Source organism: Mustela nigripes, chromosome 16, assembly GCF_022355385.1.
Source record: "Mustela nigripes isolate SB6536 chromosome 16, MUSNIG.SB6536, whole genome shotgun sequence".
NCBI lineage: Eukaryota > Metazoa > Chordata > Mammalia > Carnivora > Mustelidae > Mustela > Mustela nigripes.
Window position 1 is genome coordinate 43,434,223 of NC_081572.1, and position 25,096 is coordinate 43,459,318.

General features: G+C 37.0%; 1 protein-coding gene across 1 annotated transcript in view; it reads left to right on the forward strand.

Annotated features, from left to right (window-relative positions):
- The window catches only part of CPD (carboxypeptidase D), a 77,697-nt gene extending 53,223 nt beyond the window's left edge, over positions 1–24,474 (forward strand). The window contains exons 9-21 of the mRNA XM_059379880.1: positions 1,180–1,282; positions 1,751–1,893; positions 3,566–3,735; positions 5,654–5,977; positions 8,432–8,627; positions 11,034–11,169; positions 12,011–12,142; positions 12,781–12,876; positions 12,979–13,043; positions 17,467–17,598; positions 18,138–18,323; positions 18,683–18,782; positions 20,369–24,474. Coding sequence (XP_059235863.1) covers positions 1,180–1,282; positions 1,751–1,893; positions 3,566–3,735; positions 5,654–5,977; positions 8,432–8,627; positions 11,034–11,169; positions 12,011–12,142; positions 12,781–12,876; positions 12,979–13,043; positions 17,467–17,598; positions 18,138–18,323; positions 18,683–18,782; positions 20,369–20,595 — 2,010 coding nt within the window. The 3' untranslated portion in view covers positions 20,596–24,474. The remainder of the gene's footprint in view (positions 1–1,179; positions 1,283–1,750; positions 1,894–3,565; positions 3,736–5,653; positions 5,978–8,431; positions 8,628–11,033; positions 11,170–12,010; positions 12,143–12,780; positions 12,877–12,978; positions 13,044–17,466; positions 17,599–18,137; positions 18,324–18,682; positions 18,783–20,368) is intronic.
- Positions 24,475–25,096: the final 622 nt, after the last annotated feature.

Here is a 25,096-nt window from a genome sequence, read left to right on the forward strand (position 1 = left end):
TATGTTAAATCCAGGGGAGTTGTTTATATACACATACATACATACACCGCCCAAGCGCGCGCGCGCACACACGCACGCACACACACACACTTTTTTTAAGTAAGCTCTATGCCTAACATGGGACTTGAACTCATGAACCCAAGCTCAGGAGTCGCATGCGCTGCTGACTGAACCACCGAGGCACCCCGTTTATGTATTTCAAAGTTAAATGGTTAATTCTCAGTAGTGGGAAAATAGGAAATTGTTACTTTTCTTTTCATGCTTTCTATACATTTTTTTTTTCTATTTCCACAAGAAAGAAATGAAGTTTTTACTATCTTTCAAAGCTTGATTTCTTCAGGAAACCTCTACTGCAGCTCTGGCCAGTAATCTTTTTCTTCTCTAGATGCCAGCAGCCCTTACTTGTATCTTCATGGCAGTTTTCCTCTTCCTCAGGCAAGCTATTGCGCATGTGCTATGCTAGACGCCGCTAGGTGCTGGGGACACAAAGGCACGCACTGTTTCAGAGAGTAGTGTCTTGTTTTTAGGGAAGAAAAAGACGTAACCTGTTGTAATGGTACAGAGTGCAGTCGAAGCACAGGGGGACCATCTGGAAGTGAGAGAATTATCTTGAGGACATTCAAGCTTCTTGAAAACATGAGATGAAAACAGGAATATGAAGGCTTTTTTGTGGAATATTTTTGGAGAGGGATTGAGTTGGGTTTTATATTACTTGTAACTGCAAGTCATAACGTCTACTTTTTTTTACAGAGCATGTGTAATTTTGATTTTTAAAAATAGGTAATAAGTTCATATAGTAAGCAATCAAAATGGCATAAAAAGTTAGACATTAAAAAAGTCTCAGTGCGGGGCGCCTGGGTGGCTCGGTGGGTTAAGCCGCTGCCTTCGGCTCAGGTCATGATCTCAGGGTCCTGGGATCGAGTCCCGCATCGGGCTCTCTGCAGGGAGCCTGCTTCCTCCTCTCTCTCTGCCTGCCTCTCTGCCTACTTGTGATCTCTGTCTGTCAAATAAATAAATAAAATCTTTAAAAAAAAAAAGTCTCAGAGCTTCCCATGGCTCCACTCACCCCCATTCCCACCTCCACATACACCCTGTTGGTAACTACATTTATTATATTGCCTTATCCTTCCTGTGATGCAAACAAATATAAGTAAAGATTCTTAATTTTTTTTTTTTCAGGAAAATTCCCAGATGTTTCAAGGTAGACCTTGCAAGAATATGTACCCTAATGAATATTTTCCTCATGGAATAACAAATGGAGCTAGTTGGTATAATGTCCCAGGTAAACGTTCTTTAATATCAAGGCCATATAACTTGATGGATTTTCTGTCCCCCTGGATGGTGCTGCTTCTTACTGATTTTTTAATTTTGAGAAAATATCATTTTTTAAAAATACTGTTTAAATAATTTAAAACATTCAAATAACCTTTTCAACTATTTTTTAATTTGGTATAATTGGAGTTTTGAGTAAAGAGATTGTACTAAAACTTTATGAAAGTGTTATTAAAAAAATCCTTAGGTGTGCTAATAAGAAGTGGGTAAGCTATACTTGAATTCTTCTTGAACATGAAAGTGCAGATGTCTTACCTATACCATAAGCATCAAGGTGCTCTCAAATGAGCATATCACTGTTTCTCAACCAATGTTGAGAAAAGATGGATTTGGCTTTTTTACTAAGAATGTTGTTTACTTTTTGGGATCTGGCCTAGTACTACTTCAGAGTTACTGATTTTAATTTTCTATCCTTTAGGTGGTATGCAGGACTGGAACTATTTACAAACAAATTGCTTTGAAGTGACCATTGAGCTAGGTTGTGTGAAATACCCATTTGAGAACGATCTGCCAAAATTTTGGGAACAGAATCGAAGATCTCTAATCCAGTTTATGAAACAGGTAACTATTTAGGAGTGAAGTGTGAAATTTCTCCCAAGAGCAAAAATACTTTTGTGTGTATATTTGATTTTCACACAGTGATTTTCAAATACACTCTTCTGAATTCATCCTATTCATGGTTCAGTGTGTTTATCTAGAAAACTCATGGTTGAAAATGAGTTTATTTGTATGCAGGGGAGGATTTGAAAATGATTAAACAGGACGGTGGTGATTTGCTTTAAAAAAAAAAAAGGAGTCTATATATTTATTTGGGGGAGAGAGAGAAAGAGTGTACAAGTTGGGGGGAGGGGCAGAAGGACAAGCAGACTCCCTGCTGAGTGCAGAGCCTGATGTGGGGCTCCTTGCGGGGCTCGATCCCAGGACCCCAGGACCCCGAGATGATGATCTGAGCCCAAGTCAGATGCTTAACTGACAGCCGACCAGACACCCCTGCAGTGGATCTTTTAGAATAAGGATCCCTATATCTTTATCTACCTATCTCTTATACCTGTATCTTCAGGTGCCATTATCTTACCAAAGAAAAATTAATACTAATTCCCTAATATTGCCTAATACTTAGTCCACATTCAAATTTCCCTTTCTTTTACCCCAAAATGTCTTTTCATAGCTATATTTTAGAACCAGGATTTAGTCAAGGGTCATGCATTGCATTTGATTATTACATCTCTTTACTCAACTTTAATCTAGAATAGTCCTTCTGTTTTTTAAAAATGACCTTTCCCTTTTTTGTTTTAAAGATTTATTTATTTGTTTGAGAGAAAGAGAATGCAAGCAAGTGGGCAGAGGAGCAGAGGAAAAGAATCCCTACTGAATGTGGAGCCCCAACATGGGGCTCAAAATGGAGCTCCGTACAGGGTTCAGTCTCTTGATCTGAGATCTTGACCTGAGCCAAAAATCAAGAGTCAGACACTCAACTGACTGAGCCACCAGGCGCCCTGACATTTCCCTTTTAAAAAGGGCAGGACAGGGGGTTCCTAGGTGGTTGTGTTGGTTAAGTGGCTGCCTCTGGCTCTGGTCATGATCCAGGGATCGAGCCCTGAGTGGACCTCCCTGCTCAGCGGGGAGCCTGCTTCTCTCCCACTCCCCCTATTTGTGCATGCTCTCAATCTCTCTCTCTCTCTGTCAAATAAATAAATAAAATATTTGAAAAAAAAATAATAAAGAGGACAGGGCAGTTCTTTTTGTAGAATGTCCTATATAGTGAAATTGTCAGAGGTGCTAAAGTTTAAACAGTGTTATTTATATTCCTCATGATAAAGACAAATCTAGGCTATGAAAAATTAGCCTTTCAGGGCGCCTGGGTGGCTCAGTGGGTTAAGCCGCTGCCTTCGGCTCAGGTCATGATCTCAGGGTCCTGGGATCGAGTCCCGCATCGGGCTCTCTGCTCAGCAGGGAGCCTGCTTCCTCCTCTCTCTCTCTGCCTGCCTCTCTGCCTACTTGTGATCTCTGTCAGATAAATAAATAAAATCTTTAAAAAAAAAAAAAAATTAGCCTTTCAGAAACTGAAATATTTTTCTTAATAGGTGTTTACATCTAGCTTTACTCTCAACTCCTAAATTCCTACTTGTTCCACATGTTTACTTTATTATCAATCCGTTATTTTGGATAAGAGCTCTCAAAATAATTAGATGATCTTGACATTGACATCTGGGTATCCTTGTACTTTATCCAGGTTCATCAGGGTGTCAAAGGATTTGTCCTAGATGCCACAGATGGCAGAGGTATATTAAATGCCACGATTAGTGTTGCTGAAATTAATCACCCAGTGACTACCTACAAAACTGGAGATTACTGGCGTCTCTTGGTTCCAGGAACTTATAAAATCACAGCATCTGCTCGAGGGTGAGTGACTGACTGACTGAATACTTTGATATTAAGGGCTTGAGGCAAGACAAACATTGTTCTATTCTAGAAGGTTATTGCCAGAAAGCCCTAGAGAAGTCAAGCAACCCTGGGTTTAATGCTGGGAAGTTTAGAGCTGGTTACACATTTGATTCTCTTCCAGTGATAAAGTGAGTACATAAACTGTCAGATTGAAGAAATCTATGAAATTTTGCACTTTGAACAGGTCCCTAGGCCCTGTCCAGATGTAAAGCTCTAGTGAGTGATTCCTTCACTACTGGTAACAATTCTGGGAAGTGCCTATTAGTTGGGAAAAAAGAATAACTGTTCTGCTGCTGTACTTCTAGTCATGTTGTCCAATAAATACCACCACTTTACATTTGTTCCTTTTTAAAGCTCTTTCACACTTTTTTTCTTCCTATCCTCACCTAAACCACTCTTTTTTATTTAAAAAAATGTTTTAATATGTGTATAGTTGACATCCAATGTTACACTAGTTTCAGGTATATAACATAGTAATTCAGCAAGTCTATACCTTATGCTCTGCTCACCACAAATGCAATCACTGTATAGTGCTGTTACAGTACCATTGACTGTATTTCCTGTTTGTACCTTTCATCCTTGTGACTTAATTCATTCCATAGCTGGAAGTCTGTATCTCCTACTCCCCTTCACTAATTCTGCTCACCTCCCTTCCTGCAACAGTCATACTATTTTCTTTATTTATAGGTCTATTTCTGTTTTTTGTTTATTTGTTCATTTGTTTTCTGAGATTACATATCTGAGTGAGATTGTTTGGTATTTGCCTTTCTCAGTCTGACTTATTTCACTGAATATAATACCCGCTAAGTTGATCCATGTTGTTGCAAGTGTCATGATTCCATCTTTTCATAGCTGCATAATAGTCCATTGTGTATATACACCGTATCTTCCTTATCCATTGGTTTAATGATGGACACTTAGGTTGTTTCCATATCTGGGCCATTGTAAATAATACTGCAGTAAACATAGGGGTGTGTGTATCTTTTTGATTTACTGTTTTTGTTTCTCAACATTGGAATTATTGGATTGTAGGGTACTTGTAATTTTAACTTTTTGAGGAACCTCCATACATTTTTCCCTAGTAGGAATTCACATTCCTACCAGTAGTATAAAAGGGATCCTTTTTTCTCCATATCCTCACAACACTTGTTATTTCTTGTCTTCTTGATTTTAGCTGTTCTGAGAGGTATAAGGTGGTATCTTATTGTGGTTTTGATTTTCATTTCCCTGATGATTAGTGATGCTGAGGATCTTTTCACGTGCCTGTTTGCCATCTATATATCTTCTCAGGAAAAATGTCTATTCAGGTCCTGTAGCAATTTTAAATCAGATTGTTTGGAATTTTTTTGATGTTAGGTCATAGAAGGTCTTTATGTATTTGGGCTATTAACCCCTTATTGGATATAATTAGAGCTTCACACTAATGAGAAATGAAATCTTTTCTGTTTTTATTCTATATTGGCATAGTATTAGAAAAACGGAAAGAGCAAGATATCTGAAAAAATAGGCCAGGAATTATGCATTTGGTAGATAGATAATGTGCTAAGTTAGTAATATCGCTCAGATTTTTCCAACCATGTACTCTGATGACAGGCAAGGGAACTCAGATTCCAGGAGACATGAGTTATTTCTTACAAATATGAACTTTGTTTTGAGGTCATGTATTTAATCTTAAAAACTCATTTACATTTTACAGTCTACCTATGTCTGTTGGGTAGACAGACATTAACATGTCTGTTAATGTTTAAAACAAATAATAAACTATGCAAAGTTATGTATTTGACTCTCACAGGATTTATCTCAAGGATTCATATACCCTCTGCAGACTGAGTATTCCCACTGCAGAAGCCTGGCTCTGATCTCTCCTTTATTTCAGGTATAATCCAGTTACCCAGAATGTGACTGTGAAGAGTGAAGGTGCTACTCAGGTCAACTTCACACTGGTTCGATCTTCAGCGGATTCAAGCAATGAATCAAAGAAAGGAAAGGGGGATCGCACCAACACTGATGATGTCAGTGATCCAACTACTAGAGAGTTTGAAACTTTAATTAAAGACCTTTCGGCCGAGAATGGTTTGGAAGTCCTCATGTTACGGTCCTCCTCAAATCTGGCTCTTTACCGATATCACTCATACAAAGACTTATCAGAGTTTCTGAGAGGACTTGTGATGAACTACCCACACATCACGAATCTCACCAAGTAAGTGCCACACTCTCACTGCTTTTCTTTCTGTCCTTCCATTCCCCTCCCCCACTTTTTTTAAGAAGTTACATTCTTTTTTTTTTTTTTTTTTTTTTTTTCTTAAAGATTTTATTTATTTATTTGACAGACAGAGTAGGCAGAGAGGCAGGCAGAGAGAGAGAGGGAAGCGGGTTCCCTGCTGAGCAGAGAGCCCGATGCAGGGCTCAGTCCCAGGACCCTGGGACCATGACCTGAGCTGAAGGCAGAAGCTTTACCCACTGAGCCACCCAGGTACCCCAAGAAGTTACATTCAAATAAGCCATGTAGAATGGTTTTTGTAATTTGTTTGGGACCTGCATAGAGAGGAATTGGAGTTTACTTATTTTGAAACTTATGTTGCTTAGAGATCTTTCTAACACTGACTCTGGAAAGTGTTATGAAGAACACTGGAGAATTACTTGTTAGATTAGCAATGGATGGTCTGTTCCTCCTGGAAATGTAAAATTAGTCTTCCTCGTGATTACCTTGACTGAATAAAAATCGCTCTCCACTTCTCAGCTGCATATTCGTGTCTTGACTGTTACTTGGTGTGTTTTATTTTGTTGAGGGCAAGGGACAAATTTGGAACTGTGAGCTCACCTGTCAGAGATCATTCTTTTTTTTTTTTCAAATAGAAAACGAAGCCTGGTTGCTGTCATTTTCTGTACTCCAGTCTCTACTCACAGTTGCTATTCCCTCAAGACTTAAGGACAGTGTGTGATTGAGGGTCCTGGAAAAATACGCAGTACTGGCTTAAGCAAAGCTGATACTGAGCCAGCCTGTATCTTCACTTTCTGTGGCTGCCCTGTCTCACTTTCATTTTTGATTGTAAATCTTCTGCAGGTCTCGTTACAGTCACTCGGAAATTATTTTCTTTGTTTGTTGACTCCTGTTGTCTGCCTTTTAAAGGCTTTCTTCTACATTTTCCCCCGAGCTTCGTTTTAGTTCTCTTCTACATACCTCATGAGCATTATCTAGCTTCTGGCATTTTTTAAAAAAGATTTTATTTATTTATTTGACAGAGAGAGAGATCACAAGTAGGCAGAGAGTCAGACAGAGAGAGAAGGGGAAGGAGGCTCCCCATTGAGCAGAGAGCCTGACGCAGGGCTTGATCCCAGGACCCTGAGATCATGACCTGAGCTGAAGGCAGAGGCTTAACCCACTGACCCACCCAGGCGCCTGCCTTTGACATTTTTACCCTGTTTTTCTTCACTGACCCTTCTGATTTTACCAGTACATTTAGCTTCTCAAATACTGGTTTATAATGTTCCTAGATGCAAAGAGTGATACTTGCTTTGGCAATACCAATTACCTCTCTTCCTCAGCTCATTCTTGAATATTTTTGCCCAATTCAGGTTTTAATATTGTCCACCTTAGTGCTGTATAGAGCTTATAGTCTTTTTTCTTATTTTAAAATAAAGTAAAAATTTGGGGCGCCTGGGTGGCTCAGTGGGTTAAGCCACTGCCTTCGGCTCAGGTCATGGTCTCAGGGTCCTGGGATCGAGCCCCGCGTCGGGCTCTCTGCCTGGCGGGGAGTCTGCGTACCCCTCTCTCTCTGCCTGCCTCTCTGCCTGCTTGTCATTTCTCTCTCTCTCTCTCTGTCAAATAAATAAAACCTTTAAAAAATATAAATAAAAAAAATAAAATAAAGGAAAAATTCGACATTATTTTGCTATCCATTACTTAGTTCATTTAAGTTTTTTTAAACTTCCAATTCAAGACGCACTTTTTAGTTAAGTATTTTCCCCCAAATAGGCAACACCTGCCAGTGGTGAAACACAAAACAGTTCTAGGTGGTTCACCTATGGGCACTAAGTATAGAATCATGGGAAACCAATAATTTTTCTGTTCTATTAACCTGCCTAAATTTAATGCTAATATTTTTTTCTATATAACTCTTGTAAATCTCACTTTGTATACAAGAAAACAGGTCTTAAGCTCAGAACTCTTGGGCAAGCACAGCACTTTAAATGATTTTTGCTGCAATACTAGTATTGCATTTATAGTAAAGTATACATTGTCTTATTTATGTAAATTAATTTACATTTAGAAAGTAAGGTTCTGTACATTTGTGTATATATAAATTTTTCCTAAAAAATTAAAGTTAGTTTAAAAGACATATGTTAGCTAAATAGTAGTATAGATTATAGAAGGTAGGGCAAGTACGGTGAAGATGGTATGAGAATGACTGAATTTGGAGGACCGGTGAACCATGTCATACTCTTTTCCTAAATTGGATAATATCTCACTTGTATTTGATTTTCTTTGGTCAAGGGAAACTAATTTTCTTAAGGTTTTCTGACTCAATGACTCATTCTTTAAAGACTTTTAAAGGCTTTTCATGTTTGTTTTCATGTCTTTTAAAAAAATCTGTATGTCAGCATTAACAGAATCCTTGATTACTTCTGACTTTTTGTTTCTGGTTTTTGAAAGTTTGGGACAGAGCTCTGAATATCGTCACATTTGGTCCCTCGAAATCTCCAATAAGCCTAATATATCTGAGCCCGAAGAACCAAAGATCCGCTTTGTTGCTGGTATCCATGGAAATGCTCCAGTTGGAACTGAACTACTTTTGGCTCTGGCAGAATTTCTCTGCCTAAACTACAAAAAGAACCCAGCTGTTACTCAAGTAAGAGAATAGCCTGTTTTGACATGCTTTAGAAGAAAAAAGCTGTCACACATTGAGATCAGTGCATCATTAAAAAAATTTCAGGGGCTTCGGGGATCTGACAAAGGGGTCAGAAACCACTGCTTAGTGGCTAGTCAGTAGAACCTGTAACTCTTGATCTCAGGGTTGTGAGTTCAAGACCTACATTGGGCCTAGAGCTTACTTTAAAATTTTTTTAAATTTCCTATTGGATTTTACACAGAGGCACTTTTAGTGCATTACAGACTTTTTAAAAATGGACCATCTTTTTCTATCCTCTCTGGATAGCAACTTTCCATTACATTTCTTTGTGTGTAATTAAGAGGCATAGAAGAAAAAATACTGAAGATTTGCATTCAGTCCTTTACTCCTTTATTTAATAGTCAAATTACTCTTCCTTTACTCATCTTTCTGTACATTCTAACTTGAGGAACTTCCATTGCTAGTTACTTATAATTAGGATACTATATTGAAAATGATGTGGAAAAAAAATAGTTTTTCTTCTTATGTAAGAAGTTCAAAATTATTGGACATCTTAGCTGCTTAAATTTTAGAAAAAGCAATATGGCATTGTCTACTTTAGCCACCCATGACTACAGAAAAGAACTTTGATCCAGAGGATTGGTCATGTATGATTGAATAACCTAGTTCCGTGTTGTCTTAAAGAAAGAAAGAAAGAGAGAGTGTGCATCCTCCTAGAGCACTCACTAATTGGCACTGTCTATATAGACTTTAGGAAAGGAGAAAGGAACTAATATTTGTTTAATACCTACTATGTGTCAGGAGCTTATACCAAGTACTTTACATGTGTCATAATTTAATCCTCAATTTATGTTATCTTCATTTTATAGATCTAAAAAGTGAGGCAGAGATATTTGATAACTTACAGGGGCCACACAGCAGTATGTGGTAAAAATGGGATTTAAACCCAAGCGTGTCTCACTCTAAAGTCTGTGCTCTTTTGTTTTACATTACTGCCTCCCCTAAAAGAAATTTGGGAAGCTTTTATGTCATGATTAGGATCAGAAAGCACCTACAGGATTAGGTGAGATGAACTTCAGTCAGACTTGACCAAAAATTATTTTACCATTTTCAGCAAAGCAAATTGTATTGATTTCTTAATGTGAGTTGTAAGGAATATCCCAAGGACATTTTGTTGTTCTCTTTTTTAAAAAGTGGGAGAATATCTAGGATACTGGGTTTTAATACTGCCTACATATTAGAAACATTTAGGAAGTTTTTAAAAATATGAGTGCCTGAGCCCCATCCCCAAAGACATCAGTATTCTCCTTAGGTTAAATTAAAAGCTCCTTAGGTTATTCTAATATTTGGCCATATTGCTACCTACTGATATTATGGTTATAAGAGACTATATGTTCTAGATAAAACTCCTACCAAGAATTTAAAAACTTCTAGGTTTATGAGAATTTGCCTCATTTGGTCTAGTTAGGCTTAAGGTAGTACTCTTACTCTAGATTGCTATTTGTTTTCAGATAAATAAGGGTCAGAATTATCTGGCAAGTTCAAGAAAATATACACATACCCAGAGACCTGTAGCAAAGCTCAAGCATGTACACTTTAGAAAAATATCTCTCTCCCAGGGAAGAAAGTTAAGAACCAATGAATTTAGTGTGTCTGATATTTTCAGTCTATAGACTGTTTTAACAGAATAAATAAGCCAGGGATCACTTATTCTGATTTGCTCTCAGAAATAAATAGGATGAAGTATATCAGAAATTAGTTAATGCTGCATATGTAGGTATTGATGCCTATGGATTATCCGAAGGAGAAATTATTATGAGTAAGACAAGTATCTAATTCTTTTTTTTTCTTTTGCTGATTTCAGCTCTTCTGTCTCATTGTTTCCAGACATACACTAATACTTGTTAGACTATGCATTTCAGTTTTTAATCTGAAAAATACAGTCTATTATTGGTTTCAGCCAGTGGTCAGCAAAGTTTTTCTATAAAGGGATAAATAGTATAGATTTTAAGCTTTGTGGTACAGCTGTTCTGTGTTGCAGCTATTCAACTCTGCCACTGCAGCACAAAAACAGTCATATGAATGGGTGTGGTGGTGTGCCAATAAAACTTTATTTACAATAGCAAGCAGCTGGCTTGATTTAGCCTGCAGGCAGTGGTTTCTGACCCCTTTGTACATCATCAGGATGTCTCTGGGAATATTAGTTGTGCAGTAGTTTTATATTTCTTTTTAAATTTGTTCAGAGCAAGAGAGAATTTTCTTTCTATCTATCTATCTATAGAGAATTTTCTGTTTATTTTTAGTCCTATATTTTACATCTGTTTAAAACAAGAAAGACTTTGTTTGAGGCATGGAAGGGTATCTTATGATCCACATAGAGCTAACTGATTTCTCTTTCTGTTTTAGCTGGTTGACAGGACTAGAATTGTGATTGTCCCTTCTCTAAATCCAGATGGGCGAGAGAGGGCACAAGAGAAAGACTGTACTTCAAAGAGAGGACAAACAAATGCTCATGGCAAAGATTTGGATACAGACTTCACAAGTAAGCCTGATTGTTAGGCCATTAAAGTACTTTGCAGATAATTTTATTTTTCTTTACTAAGAGATTGATAGATTGTGTAGATGCGTAAAGTAATTGAAGTTTTTTCTTAGAAATTCAGTCAATAATATTGGAGGGGTTCCATCACTAGCCATACAAATAGGTATATTTTCTCTCTATCCCCGCATACATACATGTATACACACATATACACCTGCACACACACAATGTCTGTGTATGTTGATTTGATGGAGTCTTTGATATTGACTTAAATAGGATCAACTATACATATTGTTCTGCAACTTTTTTCATTGAGCATATCTTTATCACTGATCTCTTTCCATTTCAGTACTTACAGATCTCTAACATAGTCTTATTAATGACATCTTAGTATGCTGTTAATACTCTAGTTTATTCAACAATTTTCCCACTAATGGACACTTAGTTTTTTTCTAATTTTTTGCTCTTGCAAACTGCACTGCAAAAAACATCCCGATTTTTGAAAGTTTTATTTTCTTTCAAAGATGGGTTAGTTACATAGTCTCAATATTATTTTTTAGAAGAGAATATATCCATCCCTTTTTGTTTCCAAATAAGCATTTTCTTAAATTTGCTTAGATCATTAACCTTTACACATCATCTGAAGTATATAAAACTCAAGATAATCTACTTTATCTAGAGTGTGTCTTTTATGCTGTTGAGTTAGTGGCTTGTAGAGTAATAAGGTATTTTTATACGTATTTTTTAAATTAGCCTCTGATTGTGTTCACATACAAAGTATTTTCTTAGCTATTCATACTAAAATTTTAAAACTTGTTATTTTATGCTTGACTTTATTTTTTAGATAATGCCTCCCAGCCTGAGACTAAAGCCATCATTGAAAATTTGATTCAAAAACAGGACTTCAGTCTTTCTGTTGCTTTAGATGGTGGTTCAGTACTAGTCACATACCCATATGACAAACCAGTACAAACAGGTATGTAGAATGTCAGTTTATTATATGCTATTCAAGCTTAGATAGGAAATTTCAATTAAGTAATGTCCCATCTAAATTTTTTCAAAATCGTGAGCATTTGTGCACACTCCATGAGCAAATAACCAATCTAGGAAGATTGTACATATATCAACAGCTTAGTTACTTGGAGGAGAGAGGTCAGATCTAAAGATGAGAATCCCCCCCCTGCCCCACCCCGGCTTAAACCTTGACTGGCTGGTTGCACTTAAGATGAGATGAACACTGCTTATTGAATCTGTCTGGGGCCATTGTATATGGAAGTACTTTGTGTTGTTTTCAATACAGCTTGAAAGAATTACTGTTGTAGGCCCCAGTTGTCCTAAAATGTAGTAAAATACACCAAAACAAGTTTGTATTTTAGTGTGGTAGCCTCTTATTTAAACTAACCATTATTACCTTTTAATATAAGAAAGATGTATATCTTCTTTGCCTGATTATCCTGGGTGAAATAGAACCAATTATTATAATAACTCCTTGATAAACTTGGGTGGGGTACAGGATTTACTAGAAGGAGAGAAAAATGACTTTTGCATCCATGAAGTTGAACTTGGAGTAAAATCTTTTGAATTTCTCCAACTTCTGAATTTTTCTTTGTACAGTGGAAAACAAAGAGACTCTGAAGCATTTGGCATCTCTTTATGCAAATAATCATCCATCCATGCACATGGGGCAGCCCGGTTGCCCAAATAAATCAGGTAAATATTTTCCATACCCTTTGTTCCTGTTGCTGCTTTTGGGTATAGAGGGTGTCTTACCTTAAGGTCTTGTTAATCCTATATCCCTCAATACTTTTATAGATGAGAATATCCCAGGAGGTGTAATGCGTGGAGCAGAATGGCATAGTCACTTGGGCAGCATGAAGGTATGCTCTATACAATACAGTGAGAATTAAATTAAATTATAATTATTCAGTGACAAAATAGGTGACTTTTTTTCTGATATAATCAAAGTGAATGGCATCTGCTTCATGGCTTTCTTGACAAGACAGCCTTCAACCTCTGACAGCATTTTTTTCTTCCGTTTTTGCCATTGCAATCATTTTTTTAAAATTTCTTTTCAGTGTAACAGAATTCATTGTTTACGCACCACACCCAGTGCTCCATGCAATACGTGCCCTCCATAATACCCACCACCAGGCTCACCCAACCTCCCACCCCCCTGCCCCTTCAAAACCCTCAGATTGTTTTTCAGAGTCCATAGTCTCTCATGGTTCATCTCCCCCTCCAGTTTCCCTCAACTTTCTTCTCCTCTCCATCTCCCCATGTCCTCCATGTTATTTCTTGTGCTCCATAAGTAAGTGAAACCATATGATAATTGACTTTCTCTGAATTATTCCACTCAGCATAATCTCTTCTAGTCCCGTCATGTTGATACAAAAGTTGGGTATTCATCCTTTCTGATGGAGGCATAATACTCCATAATGTATATGGACCACATCTTCCTTACCCATTCGTCCATTGAAGGGCATCTTGGTTCTTTCTTTTTTTTTTTAAAGATTTTATTCATTTATTTGACAGACAGATATCACAAGTAGGCAGAGAGGCAGACAGAGAGGAGGAAGCAGGCTCCCCACTGAGCAGAGAGCCCGATGTGGGGCTCGATCCCATGACCCTGGGATCATGATCTCAGCCAAAGGCAGAGGCTTTAACCCACTGAGCCACCCAGGTGCCCCAGGGCATCTTGGTTCTTTCCACAGTTTGGTGACCATGGCCATTGCTGCTATGAACATTGGGGTACAAATGGCCCTTCTTTTCACTACATCTGTATCTGTGGGTTAAATACCCAGTAGTGCAATTGCAGGGCCATAGGGAAGCTCTTTTTAATTTCTTAGGGAATCTCCACACTGTTCTCCAAATTGGCTGCACCAACTTACATTCCCACCAACAGTGTAAGAGGGTTCCCCTTTCTCCACATCCTCTCCAACACACATTATTTCCTGTCTTGCTAATTTTGGCCATTCTAACCGGTGTAAGGTGGTATCTCATTGTGGTTTTAATTTGAATCTCCCTGATGGCTAGTGATGATGAACATTTTTTCCTGGGTCTGTTAGCTATTTGTATGTCTTCATTGGAGAAGTGTCTGTTCATGTCTTCTGCCCATTTTTTTATATGATTATCTGTTTTGTGTGTGTTAAGTTTGAGAAGTTCTTTATAGATCCTGGATATTTCTTGTAAGTGGAATCATACAATATTTGTCCTTTTGTGCCTGGCTTCTTTCACTTAGCATAATGTTTTCAGGGTTTGTCTACTTTGTTAGCCTGTATCAGTGTTCTGGTCCTTTTTATGGCTGAATAGTATTCTTTTGTATGTATATCACATTTTGTTTATGGTTCATCTGTTGATGGACATTTAAGTTGTGTCCACCTTTTGGCTATTGAGAATAACAGGCAGTGAACATTTGTGTACAATATAAGTTTGAACCCTTGTTTTCAATTCTTTGAGGGTCCATACCTACCTATGGAATTGCTGGTCATGTCTGCACTCTATGTTTAGCTTTTTGAGGAACGAACAAACTGTTTTTCACAGCACCTGAACTGTTTTACATTCCCACCAACAGTGTATGAGAGTTCCGATTTTTCCACATCCTCACCAATACTTGTTATTTCCCTTTTTAAAATATTACAGCCATCCTGGTGGGTGTGAAATGCTACTTCATTGTAGTTTGGATTTGCATTTCCCTGAAGACTAATAATGTTGAGGATCTTCTCGTGGGCTTATTGACCATTTGTTTTTTCTTTGGAGAAATGTCTGTTTCTCCATTGTCTATTTTATTTATGTCTTTATTTTTATATTTTTTATAAAGGTATTTTTATACCTTTATTTTTATTTTTATTTATTTTTTTTTATTTTTAAAACTTTTTTTTAAAGATTTTATTTATTTATTTATTTGACAGAGAGAAATCACAAGTAGATGGAGAGGCAGGCAGAGAGAGAGAGAGAAGGAAGCAGGCTCCCTGCTGAGCAGAGAGCCCGATGCGGGACTCGATCCCAGGACCCTGAGATCATGACGTGAGCCGAAGGCAGCGGCTTAACCCACTGAGCCACCCAGGCACCCTACCTTTATTTTTAAATTGAGTTGCTTATCTTTTTGCTGTTGGGTTATAAGAATTCTGTATTTATTTTGGATGTTAAACACTTGCATTTGCTTGATTCACCGGTAGTTTCTCCCAGCATGTAGGTTTCATTTCGTTTTCTTAATAATACCCTTTGATGCACAAAAGTTTTTAATTTTGATGAAGTAATTTATCTGTTTTTTTCTTTTGCTGCTTATGCTCTTGTTGTCATATCTAAGAATTCATAGCCAAATCCAACGTCATGAAAATTTACCTCCATGTTTTCTTCAATAAGTTTTATTGGTTTATCTCTTGTATTTCAGTTATTGGTACATCTTAAGCTGATTTTTGTATATGATGGGAAGTAGGAGTTCAACTTGGTTTTTTGGGATGTGGAAGTCGGGTTGTCCAAGCACCATTTGTGGTAAAGACTATTCTTTCCCTCATTGAATGGTCTTGGCACCCTTGTCAAAAATCAGCTGGCTATAGTTGTATGTTTTTTTTCTGGATTCTCAATTCTATTTCATCAGTACTTATGTCTGTTTTTCTCCCAGTATCTCTGTTTTGATTGCTGTAGCTTTGTGGTAAGTTTTGAAATTAAAAAATGAAAGTACTCTAAACTTTCTATTTTTCAAGATTGTTTTTGGCTCTTCAGAAGTCCTTGAAATTCCATTTGAATTGAGGATTGGCTTTTTTTTTCTTCTTTTTTTCTTTCTTTTCAAAAAATGCTGTTGGAATTTTGTTAAGGGTTGTGTTGCATTTGTAGATCACTTTGGGTTGTACTGACATCTCATTAGTACTGTTTTCCTATTCATGAGCTCAGTTACATCTTTCCATTTACTTAGGTTTTCTTTAATTTCTTTCTGATAATATCTTAACTGGTTGTCCACCCACTTCAAATTAGTGACGAGTTGTTAGCAGATGGGTGGTTAGCTCATCATTTTATTACCATGTACAACTAGAAATTTGACTTCATACTCCTATCTACCTACCTTTCTTTCTCCTTTATTTACTAAGAACTTAACATGTGAGGCACTTTGCTCTACTAGTGATAAATCCTATCCCATTGTACAAATAACCATGTTACAGAATTAACTGATTTGATCTCAGAGAGAGCAACTCTCAGCGTGCCATGAGAAGTTAAAGACAGAAAAGATTATACTTAGAGATACAGTCTTCTCTTCATAGAGGAAATGGCATTTGGGATGTAGAGATGGTGAAGCAGAACATTCCAGAAAGTGGAAGCAGTAGGGGCAGAGTCAATAAGCAGCCTAGTTTAGTTAGAACAGGAGGTGTAATGGAGAGCAGCAGAAGACAAGAATGGAAAGAGAGTTTGGGGCTCTGAATACTTTGTTTTAGTAAGGAATGGGAAGCCCCTGAAGGTTTTGAGCAGGTATATAATAACATGATTGGAACTTTCTATGGAAAAATTAATCTCTCAGCAATGGGTTAGGATAGTTTGGAGGAGGGAGAGACTGTGGTACAGGGAGACAAGTGAAGAGCAGCCTAGACAATGAATTATGAGGGCCTCAATTAGGGTGGTGAAAATGGGAATGGAGTCAAAGGATGAAGTTACAGAGATATTGCAGAGATATTGACAGGATTTGGCAAATTATGAATGATGGTGAGAAACTGAAGTCAGACACAAGAGATTTCATGTCTGTGTGAGAACATGAGTTAATACCATTAACTGAATAAGGAGAAAGGACGGGTTTGGGGTTTTGGGGGGGAAGGTGGTAAGTTGGGTTTTGGAACCTGTCCACACAAGCAGTTGCTGTGCCTGGAGAATAGCTATCCAGGAAGCAATGGCTGCTGTCACCAGTAGGGTGAAGGTATCAGAGGGCAAATGCTCGAGCTTCTGCCTCCAGGCTCCAAGAACAGCTGTGAAGTTCTGAAGTTGAGGGGGAAGCTAGCTATCCAAATGCACTTATTTATTCACTGATTTATTCAACAAACCCTAATAAGCCCCCTCTACCTGCCAGCCACCGTGGCAAGCCCTGAAGATACAGCAGTGAATTAGACCTAGTCCCTAGTCTCAGGGACTCTCTTAGCAACAGCCATGTTTGTGACTGATTGTAATACTGAGTGGTTTATTTATATTAGCTGTAAAATGCTTTACAGATTCTTTGTTTATTTTACCCAAGTTTTCTTTCTATTCCATATGTTGGATTACATAGCCTCATTCTTTTATTTGTTAATTTTTCCACATCTGTTTTTGAATTTTATATTGCAGGATTACAGTGTCACCTATGGCCACTGTCCGGAAATCACAGTATACACAAGCTGCTGCTACTTTCCTAGTGCAGCACAACTGCCTTCCTTGTGGGCAGAAAATAAGAAGTCTCTTCTTAGCATGTTGGTGGAGGTGAGGCTTTCCCTTTTAACTAGAAGAAAACTCCCAGGAATGAAAAGCTTTATCAAAACAGGTTCTTAGTGTTTTACTAATAATTTATATTATTTTTAAATATATATATATATATATATATATATATAGAAAGAGTCTTGTTGAATTTATATCACCTAAATAGGTGCCATGATTTCAGATATCTGGAATCTGCTGTAATTGAGATAATTAAACCCTTTGAGATGTTGCACATTTTTTCATTTGAATGTCATGCAGAGACAGCGTACTGTGGTGGAAAGTAAATCCTCAAGACATCAGAATATTTGGGTCCTAACGCTTTAGGTTTTGATTGTATCAGAGTTCTTTTATCCCTTATTGCTCTGAAGCAAGGAATGAGTAGCAAACAAGGCCAGAATCAGTGGTGAAGGACGAACAAGTCAGTTTTATTGGTGGTGGTGGGGGGGGGTTGTTGCTTTGTTTGTGTATTGTTTTTGTCATGCCGCAAGCTATTGCCCTGAGAATATCTGGAAACAAATTTATATTTTGAATATTTTTTACAGGTTCACAAAGGAGTCCATGGTTTTGTTAAAGATAAAACTGGAAAACCAATTTCTAAAGCAGTCATTGTACTCAATGAAGGAATAAAGGTCCACACAAAAGAAGGAGGCTACTTCCATGTGCTGTTAGCTCCAGGTGTCCATAATATCAATGCCATCGCTGATGGGTATCAGCAACAACATTCCCAGGTAAGAAACTCAAATTTAATAGTATCATATAAATTCTTAATCTTAATAGTATTTCCTTTTTATTTTGAAACTCTTGTGAGGATAAAGAAATAAAATGTGTAACTAACTCTGGATTATGATATCTTGTTATCTTTCTATCCTTCAGCAACAAAAAGGAAATTTTTATAACATTTTATATACTTCAGAGGACAATGACTATTCTCCTTGGTTTAGTATAAAGGCCTTAGGAATAGTTCTGGGATACAATTTATGAAAAGTTGTACTGTATGAAAAGTAAACTTTTTCATAATTCTTTATATTGCATGAAAAGTCATATGAAAAGTAAACATTTTCATGATTGTTATACTTTATCCCTCTAGGTGTTTGTGCATCATGACGCAGCTAGTTCTGTGGTAATAGTCTTTGACACAGATAACCGGATATTTGGTTTACCAAGGGAGCTTGTGGTAACTGTATCAGGTAAAGAAATTTAAATTTTTAGTAGTTGAGATTAAAACCAGTTCTGTTCCTGAAACCAATATTGTACTGTATGTTAACTAACTAGAATTTAAGTAAAAATTTGAAAAATAAAATGAAAAATCAGTAAAACCAGTTCTGACATTCCAGTTTGAGAGTGGCTCACCTCCCCATCACCTGAAGCTGATCACTTTTCTTCTAATATCTCTTTATCTAAACATTTTTTTTGGATTTTCCTGGAACACTGTTCTCCCGTATGTGTGTTCTCATGGCTTTCTCCCTCACATTTTCAGGTCTATATTCAAATGTCACCTCCACAAAGAGGCCTTTCCTGATCACCCTAGCCAAAATTGTCCCCCTCTCACTTTCTCCAACCACTTTTTTTTATTATAGAACTTACTACCACTTGACATTACATTATATATTTAGTCATTTACTTGTCTATATTTGATCTTTCCCACTAAAACATCATTGCTCTGAGCAAACAGGGAGTTTATCTACATTTCCAGCACCTAGGACCATGGCTGGCATGGAATAGGCCTTAATGAAGAGTTGTTTACTGAATGAATCATTTGCTTTATATTAAGATTGTAAGTTCCTTGGACTTTGACTTATAGTCTATTTTTTTAAGATCCTGGAAGGAAGAAATATTTGTTTTCTCCAGGATTAATTTGTGCCATAGCTTGAATCACTGAGATTAGAAAGAAAAAAAAAATGTAGTAAAATAATAAATGCTCTGCTGTATTGTATCTTTTTGACACAGAGAACCTTGGTTCATTTCTAAGTGCAATTTGGACTTGACCCAGAATAGCCAAGTTTTATTATAGGGTGTGGGGGGGAGAGATTCTTAATTAATAGAGAATGGTATATTGGAAACATGGTAAAATCATAGAGTCTGTTGTGGAGTATTTAAAATAAGGAGTACTAGCTTGAATCAGATAAAGTGTGAATAACTTAGTGGTTAGAAACATATGAGCTAGGAGTCAGCAGTGGTTTAAATCTGGCTTTCCCACCCATTTGCTGTCATGAACTTAATTTTTATTCTGATTTTATTATTATTTTCTGTTACTAAGACTCTTATTTTGATAACCTGTATATAAATACTTTGAATAAATGAGGGGTTTGGGATGAGGTAAAATTTACTGAAAAGGATCAGTAGAAGTCACTGATAGAGAGCCCTTTGTAGAACAGTAGACAGTTTGGTTTCACTGTGGTAAAAGAAAAATATGTGTATACATACACATGCATGAAGAAAGCTCTGGAAGTACATTCACGAGAGTTGTTAAAAATGATCTCTACCCCTGGGGATAAAAATATATATTTATAAAAAATTAAAAATTAAAAAAAAATGATCTCTAGTTAATGGAGATGTGATGTGGAGTTTTGGCTTGGGGTTTTGGTGTTTTGTTTATTTCTATTTTTCTAATTTTGCATAGTAAACATGTACTGCCTATGTAATAATAAAAGGTTGTTTCTCAGTGTATGAAATAAAAATTAAATAAAGGGCATATCATCAAAAGTGTCATTGTGAGCAGCTTATTTAGATGCTTCAAGTGGAACAGCACTCACATGGTGATCTTGTTTGGCAGGTGCCACCATGTCAGCCTTGGTCCTCACAGCTTGCATTATTTGGTGCATCTGCTCCATCAAGTCTAACAGACACAAGGATGGCTTCCATCGGCTCAGGCAGCATCATGATGAGTATGAAGATGAAATTCGCATGATGTCAACAGGCTCCAAGAAGTCCCTCTTAAGCCATGAGTTCCAGGATGAAACGGACACTGAAGAGGAAACACTATATTCTAGCAAACATTGAAACACAGACTCCACACATCTCCCAGCATAAGTACCAAGTGAAATTACAGTTCCTTTTGGGAGACACTGCATTAAGAAGAGAGACTCTCTTGCTTCTTCAAAGAGCTTTGGGAAGTTAACTTGCTATATGTGTATCCTCTGTGAATTTGGCTGGCAGTTTTGAACTTCCCCTCCTTTAAGTACTCTTACCTTAAAAAAAAAAAAAAAATCTGCTTTCTATTTATGCAGCAGATGGGACAGCCACTTTGTTTTTCTTTTTAATTTAAGATGAGCTGTTTGGAGCTTATGTTATAAAGCCAACTAGTGGATGTTATATTTTGCACATCAGGTGTTTACTAGTGGCTTGACTTTTTCTCTTTATTTTAAATGGCCAAAAGAATCCAGAAACATTTAGGCAGGGACAGCAGTCAGAATCTGACATAAAGCTTTAAAAACTCAAGGTTTTCTCAACCTACTGAGAAGTACTTTTCTCTAGTTATTAAATAGCTGGAGTTTCTCTTATTCAGGTTTAATGGAGGCTGAATTGATTTTTAAATATATATAACATTAGGAAATGAATAAATGGGCTTCCGCATTTGGCTTTCTACTTTTTCCAAGGTTAGATCAGAACTGGTGGGCTATGCTCTAAAGCGGGATTTCACTACCTCTCTTATAAGGTTTAGCAAAGTTCTAAATACCCCCATTTTAAGGGAGAACTTGTTGAATTTGCTGTAAAAGATCTGAATGTCCATTTGAATAGAACTGAGAGGAAGATCTACCAAAAGCTAAAACTTGTGTCGCATATCTTTCAACTTGGTAATGATCCCACAGGTGCTGCTGCTTTTTATCTGTGAAGCACTAGTTTATTCTAGGAATGCCTAATTCTTTAATATTTCCTAAATTTGAACCTTTTTCTGTGTTGTACACTTATGGCTTTCAGATGACCCGGCAATGTACAAGATCTGAATTCAACTGAAAACATCTAGAAGTGTAGAAGAGACCTACTTGCACATTCTTTCACCGGCATTTGAACACAAAATACGTATGGTTCATGCTCCAGTTCAAGCCTACGGATATGCTACTGTTACTGAAATAGCTTGGGCCGTCTTACTCATATAGGCCTCTGCAAATGATTGGGTTCTTTGTCCTAATGTTTCATTTGACAGTCTCTTTTTGATCAACCAGTTTTGTTAAGAATTCAATTGAAAGCATTTAAATATGGCTCCCTCCATTAAAAAAAAAAAGTGTAAACAATGGACTGCCGTGTGCTGTAACACTGTGGTGAGAAAGTATCATCTTCACTGCCACTCAGGTTATTGCAAAGACCTGAAAGATTTGCATTTTACTGTGTCTATCATATCATGCTTTTCAATGGAATTGATGCTTTTTGTAAGTATGAGTCTTACCAATGATCTAATGGTTTAATACCTTTGAATGTTTTTAATGGCCAAGTTGCTGCTGAATTTGTACTAAATCAGGGGATCAAAAAACTTGCTGTCATCCTTTCAAATTGTATTCTATATCCATTAATGTACTGGTCATCCCAAAGCCTTCATATGGAATGGCTTATCACCTGTGTAGTCATTCCAAGTTTTGTGAGGAATGCGCCCAAAGTGGCTTTATATAAAGAGATTTGGTTTAGCAGGAATAATGAGGTCATGACACCTGTTAGCATCTGTGATAAATTTGGGTGGTTCAAGGTTAAGCCATTCTGATATTAATCCTAGTATTAACAACTCTAAATTCTGAGCCCTTGCCACCCACTCTCACCACACCACATATACAACTAATACTTAATGAAATATACATGATTTAATGTCTTTGAACAATACTTTACATTTTCTTTAAGGAGGTGATGTGGTAGCATTGCTCTTTTTAGCTTTACTTTTTAAGAGCGCAAAGTCAAAACCAACAAAGAGCCTGAGTGGCTGGTCCTGCTTGGGACATTGTAGGTAGTAATGAAACAAAGTTGATGGGACAGCCTTTTCTTTATTAGCATTGGTCTTCACTAGAGGGTGCCTTTTAAATTCATTTCTCTTTTGAAATAACCATGTCTTTAACTGTTCATCACAGTGGCTGGAGTCCGTGTCTTTAAGCATGTATACAATTTTTTTTAGAAGTGAACACACAAATAGTTCTTTTAGTAATTTTTCCTGAAAGTAAAACCAAATTCTGCTATAAATCTTGACTCTTTAATGAATTTCTAAATCATGTGTTGCTCTGGAAAATAAGACCTTCTCAGCCTGTGTTAGCTTTGAACATGAATGTATAGGGTCATGACTACTAAGATTGTGTTCTCAGTCCCACTTTGTCTCTTATTTGTGGCTCTAATTTTAGACCACATTAACTGCTTAAGGCATTGAAGCCATATGGAATAGGGAATGCATTTCTTCAGTGTTTCTCCTAGAGACTTTCCATTTTCTTGGAGTCATGGAGGCAAGTAAGTATCACAGTATTAAGAAATTGGCCCAAATCGGAGTTGTGCCTTTCTTTACTCACAAGGCATGTTTTTTGTCCTGGTGATCCGTTTGTAAGCCTTCTTACCTCCCAGCTCCTTAATAAAAGCAAAGTGATTGAGTAGGTAATTTTCAAAGCGTCTGCCTGTGTAAATGTACTTGTACTGGTTATGCAGTTCGGTAAGATGAACTCAAGTTAATTTCAAATGGGTGGAGACCCCTTTTGGTTTTGTTGTGTTTTGCTGACCACTTGCTTAGTGTTTGGGATCCCGTCCCGTTGAGGAATGCTTGCACTTCTCACTGGAGGGAATTTGCTTTGCGACTTTGTCGTCCTCCAGAAAGGAAACTTAATGTGTATTTGGCCCAGTGTGATTGATTGGTTAATCTTTGGTAACTTTCACCTGGATGGAATTTGCTGAATTAATGAATATTGAACTTAAAAATCATTATGAGTTGACAAATAAATAAAAGGTAGTCCTTGTGCCTGAGCTTATTGTGTTTCTGAGCTAATACCAGTTTACACAGTAACCATGACCTACTCCTCCATTTCAATTTATTCTCAATACTAAATAGTTTCCACTTCTTGTTGCCAGATATGCACTTGTTGCCAGGTTTTGCCCCTGTTGTATTAAAAGCTTCTTGGCTATGAATGCTGTGATGGTGCCCTGCCTATGGTAGATTGCTTTAAAAATAGTAACTTTATTGCTACTACAAAAAATTCCACTGTGGTTGATGTTTGGTGACTTTCTACCTAGCAACTTTTTGTAACTCCTTGAGTTTCTGATTTGTTTTAACTGTAGCAGATTCTTTGGTGGTGATTAGGGCCCTTGATTAATGTCAATTAAACTTGGATTTCCAGTTCATAAAGAAATATCTCCCAACACCCATTCCTCCAATCTTTAGCAATAATTAATTAATATTCCACCTGATTTTCAGAATACTATTAGTTGATTTTGATTAGACAGAACATATTATGAAATTTGAAAATAGGCTATCATTTTAAGGCAATTGGATATAAATTATGTAAATATGTATGATTATGACTTTTATAAATGGCATAACATGAATGTACTAGCTACATTCTGTGCTGGCCATGCGCAGATTTTCTGGAGGTATGATATAATGGTATTTTTTTATGCTCAGAGTAAAAATCAACTTTTCACCTCTCCATTTTGTCCGAGTGACATTCCCAGGCTCCCTAACAATTCTATAGCTAACTTCTCTGAGGTGCCCAACACTCATTCATCTCAAGTGCTTCAGTCTTTGGTTTATTTCATGCACTGTGCCTTCAAAATGAAATTTTTAAAAGGGACTCTAAATGAAGTTGAATAGTAGTTTTAAAAAGTCAATCTGTGTAATTTATGTGAAATCTAATTGTAACAAGGTCCTTTCTGTTTTTTATATGTAAACAGATCTACTAATCCTGTATAAAAGTTATTTTATGATGTTTGTCTTTCTTTGTGTTTTGTCTCCTAATCTTTTTTCAAAAGCAATAGACAAGAAAAGATTATTGTCTCAGTTTGAAAGCTATGTATTTCGTTTTCCTCCCTATATTAGGGGGAAAATAGTAGGCTAGGAACATAGAGTGTCACCTGTAGAGTGTTTTTGTCTTCAGGAATTTACTCAAAAGAAAGCTGTTTCTGAAATAATCACATCGTATAGTAGCCAGAGTTCTCCTTTCTGTTTGTGGCTCAGCTAGATTGATAACATGTCAGATCACTCCACAAGAAACACCACAAAAATGACTGTTGAAAAGTTTATGTGCACATTTCAAACTTGTTTGTTAAAAACTTTGTCCTTTTTCCAAATAAGCCACATTTTATAATGTGTCCTGCTGCATTAGGCACAGTGGTGATGAATTCACCATCCGCTTTCTGTTTTTGTTGATACTGCTGGTCCAATAGAAACAGGGAAAGTGAAGTTATGTAAAAAGATGGGCTCTGCTGACAAGGAACTCATAGTCCAGACCAGAGAAATAGAAATGGGAATAAAGCTGTACTTCCACAGCAGTTGGTTCCTCTAAAAATAAAATCTCTGCTGGAGGGGAACTATAACATGGAGATTTGA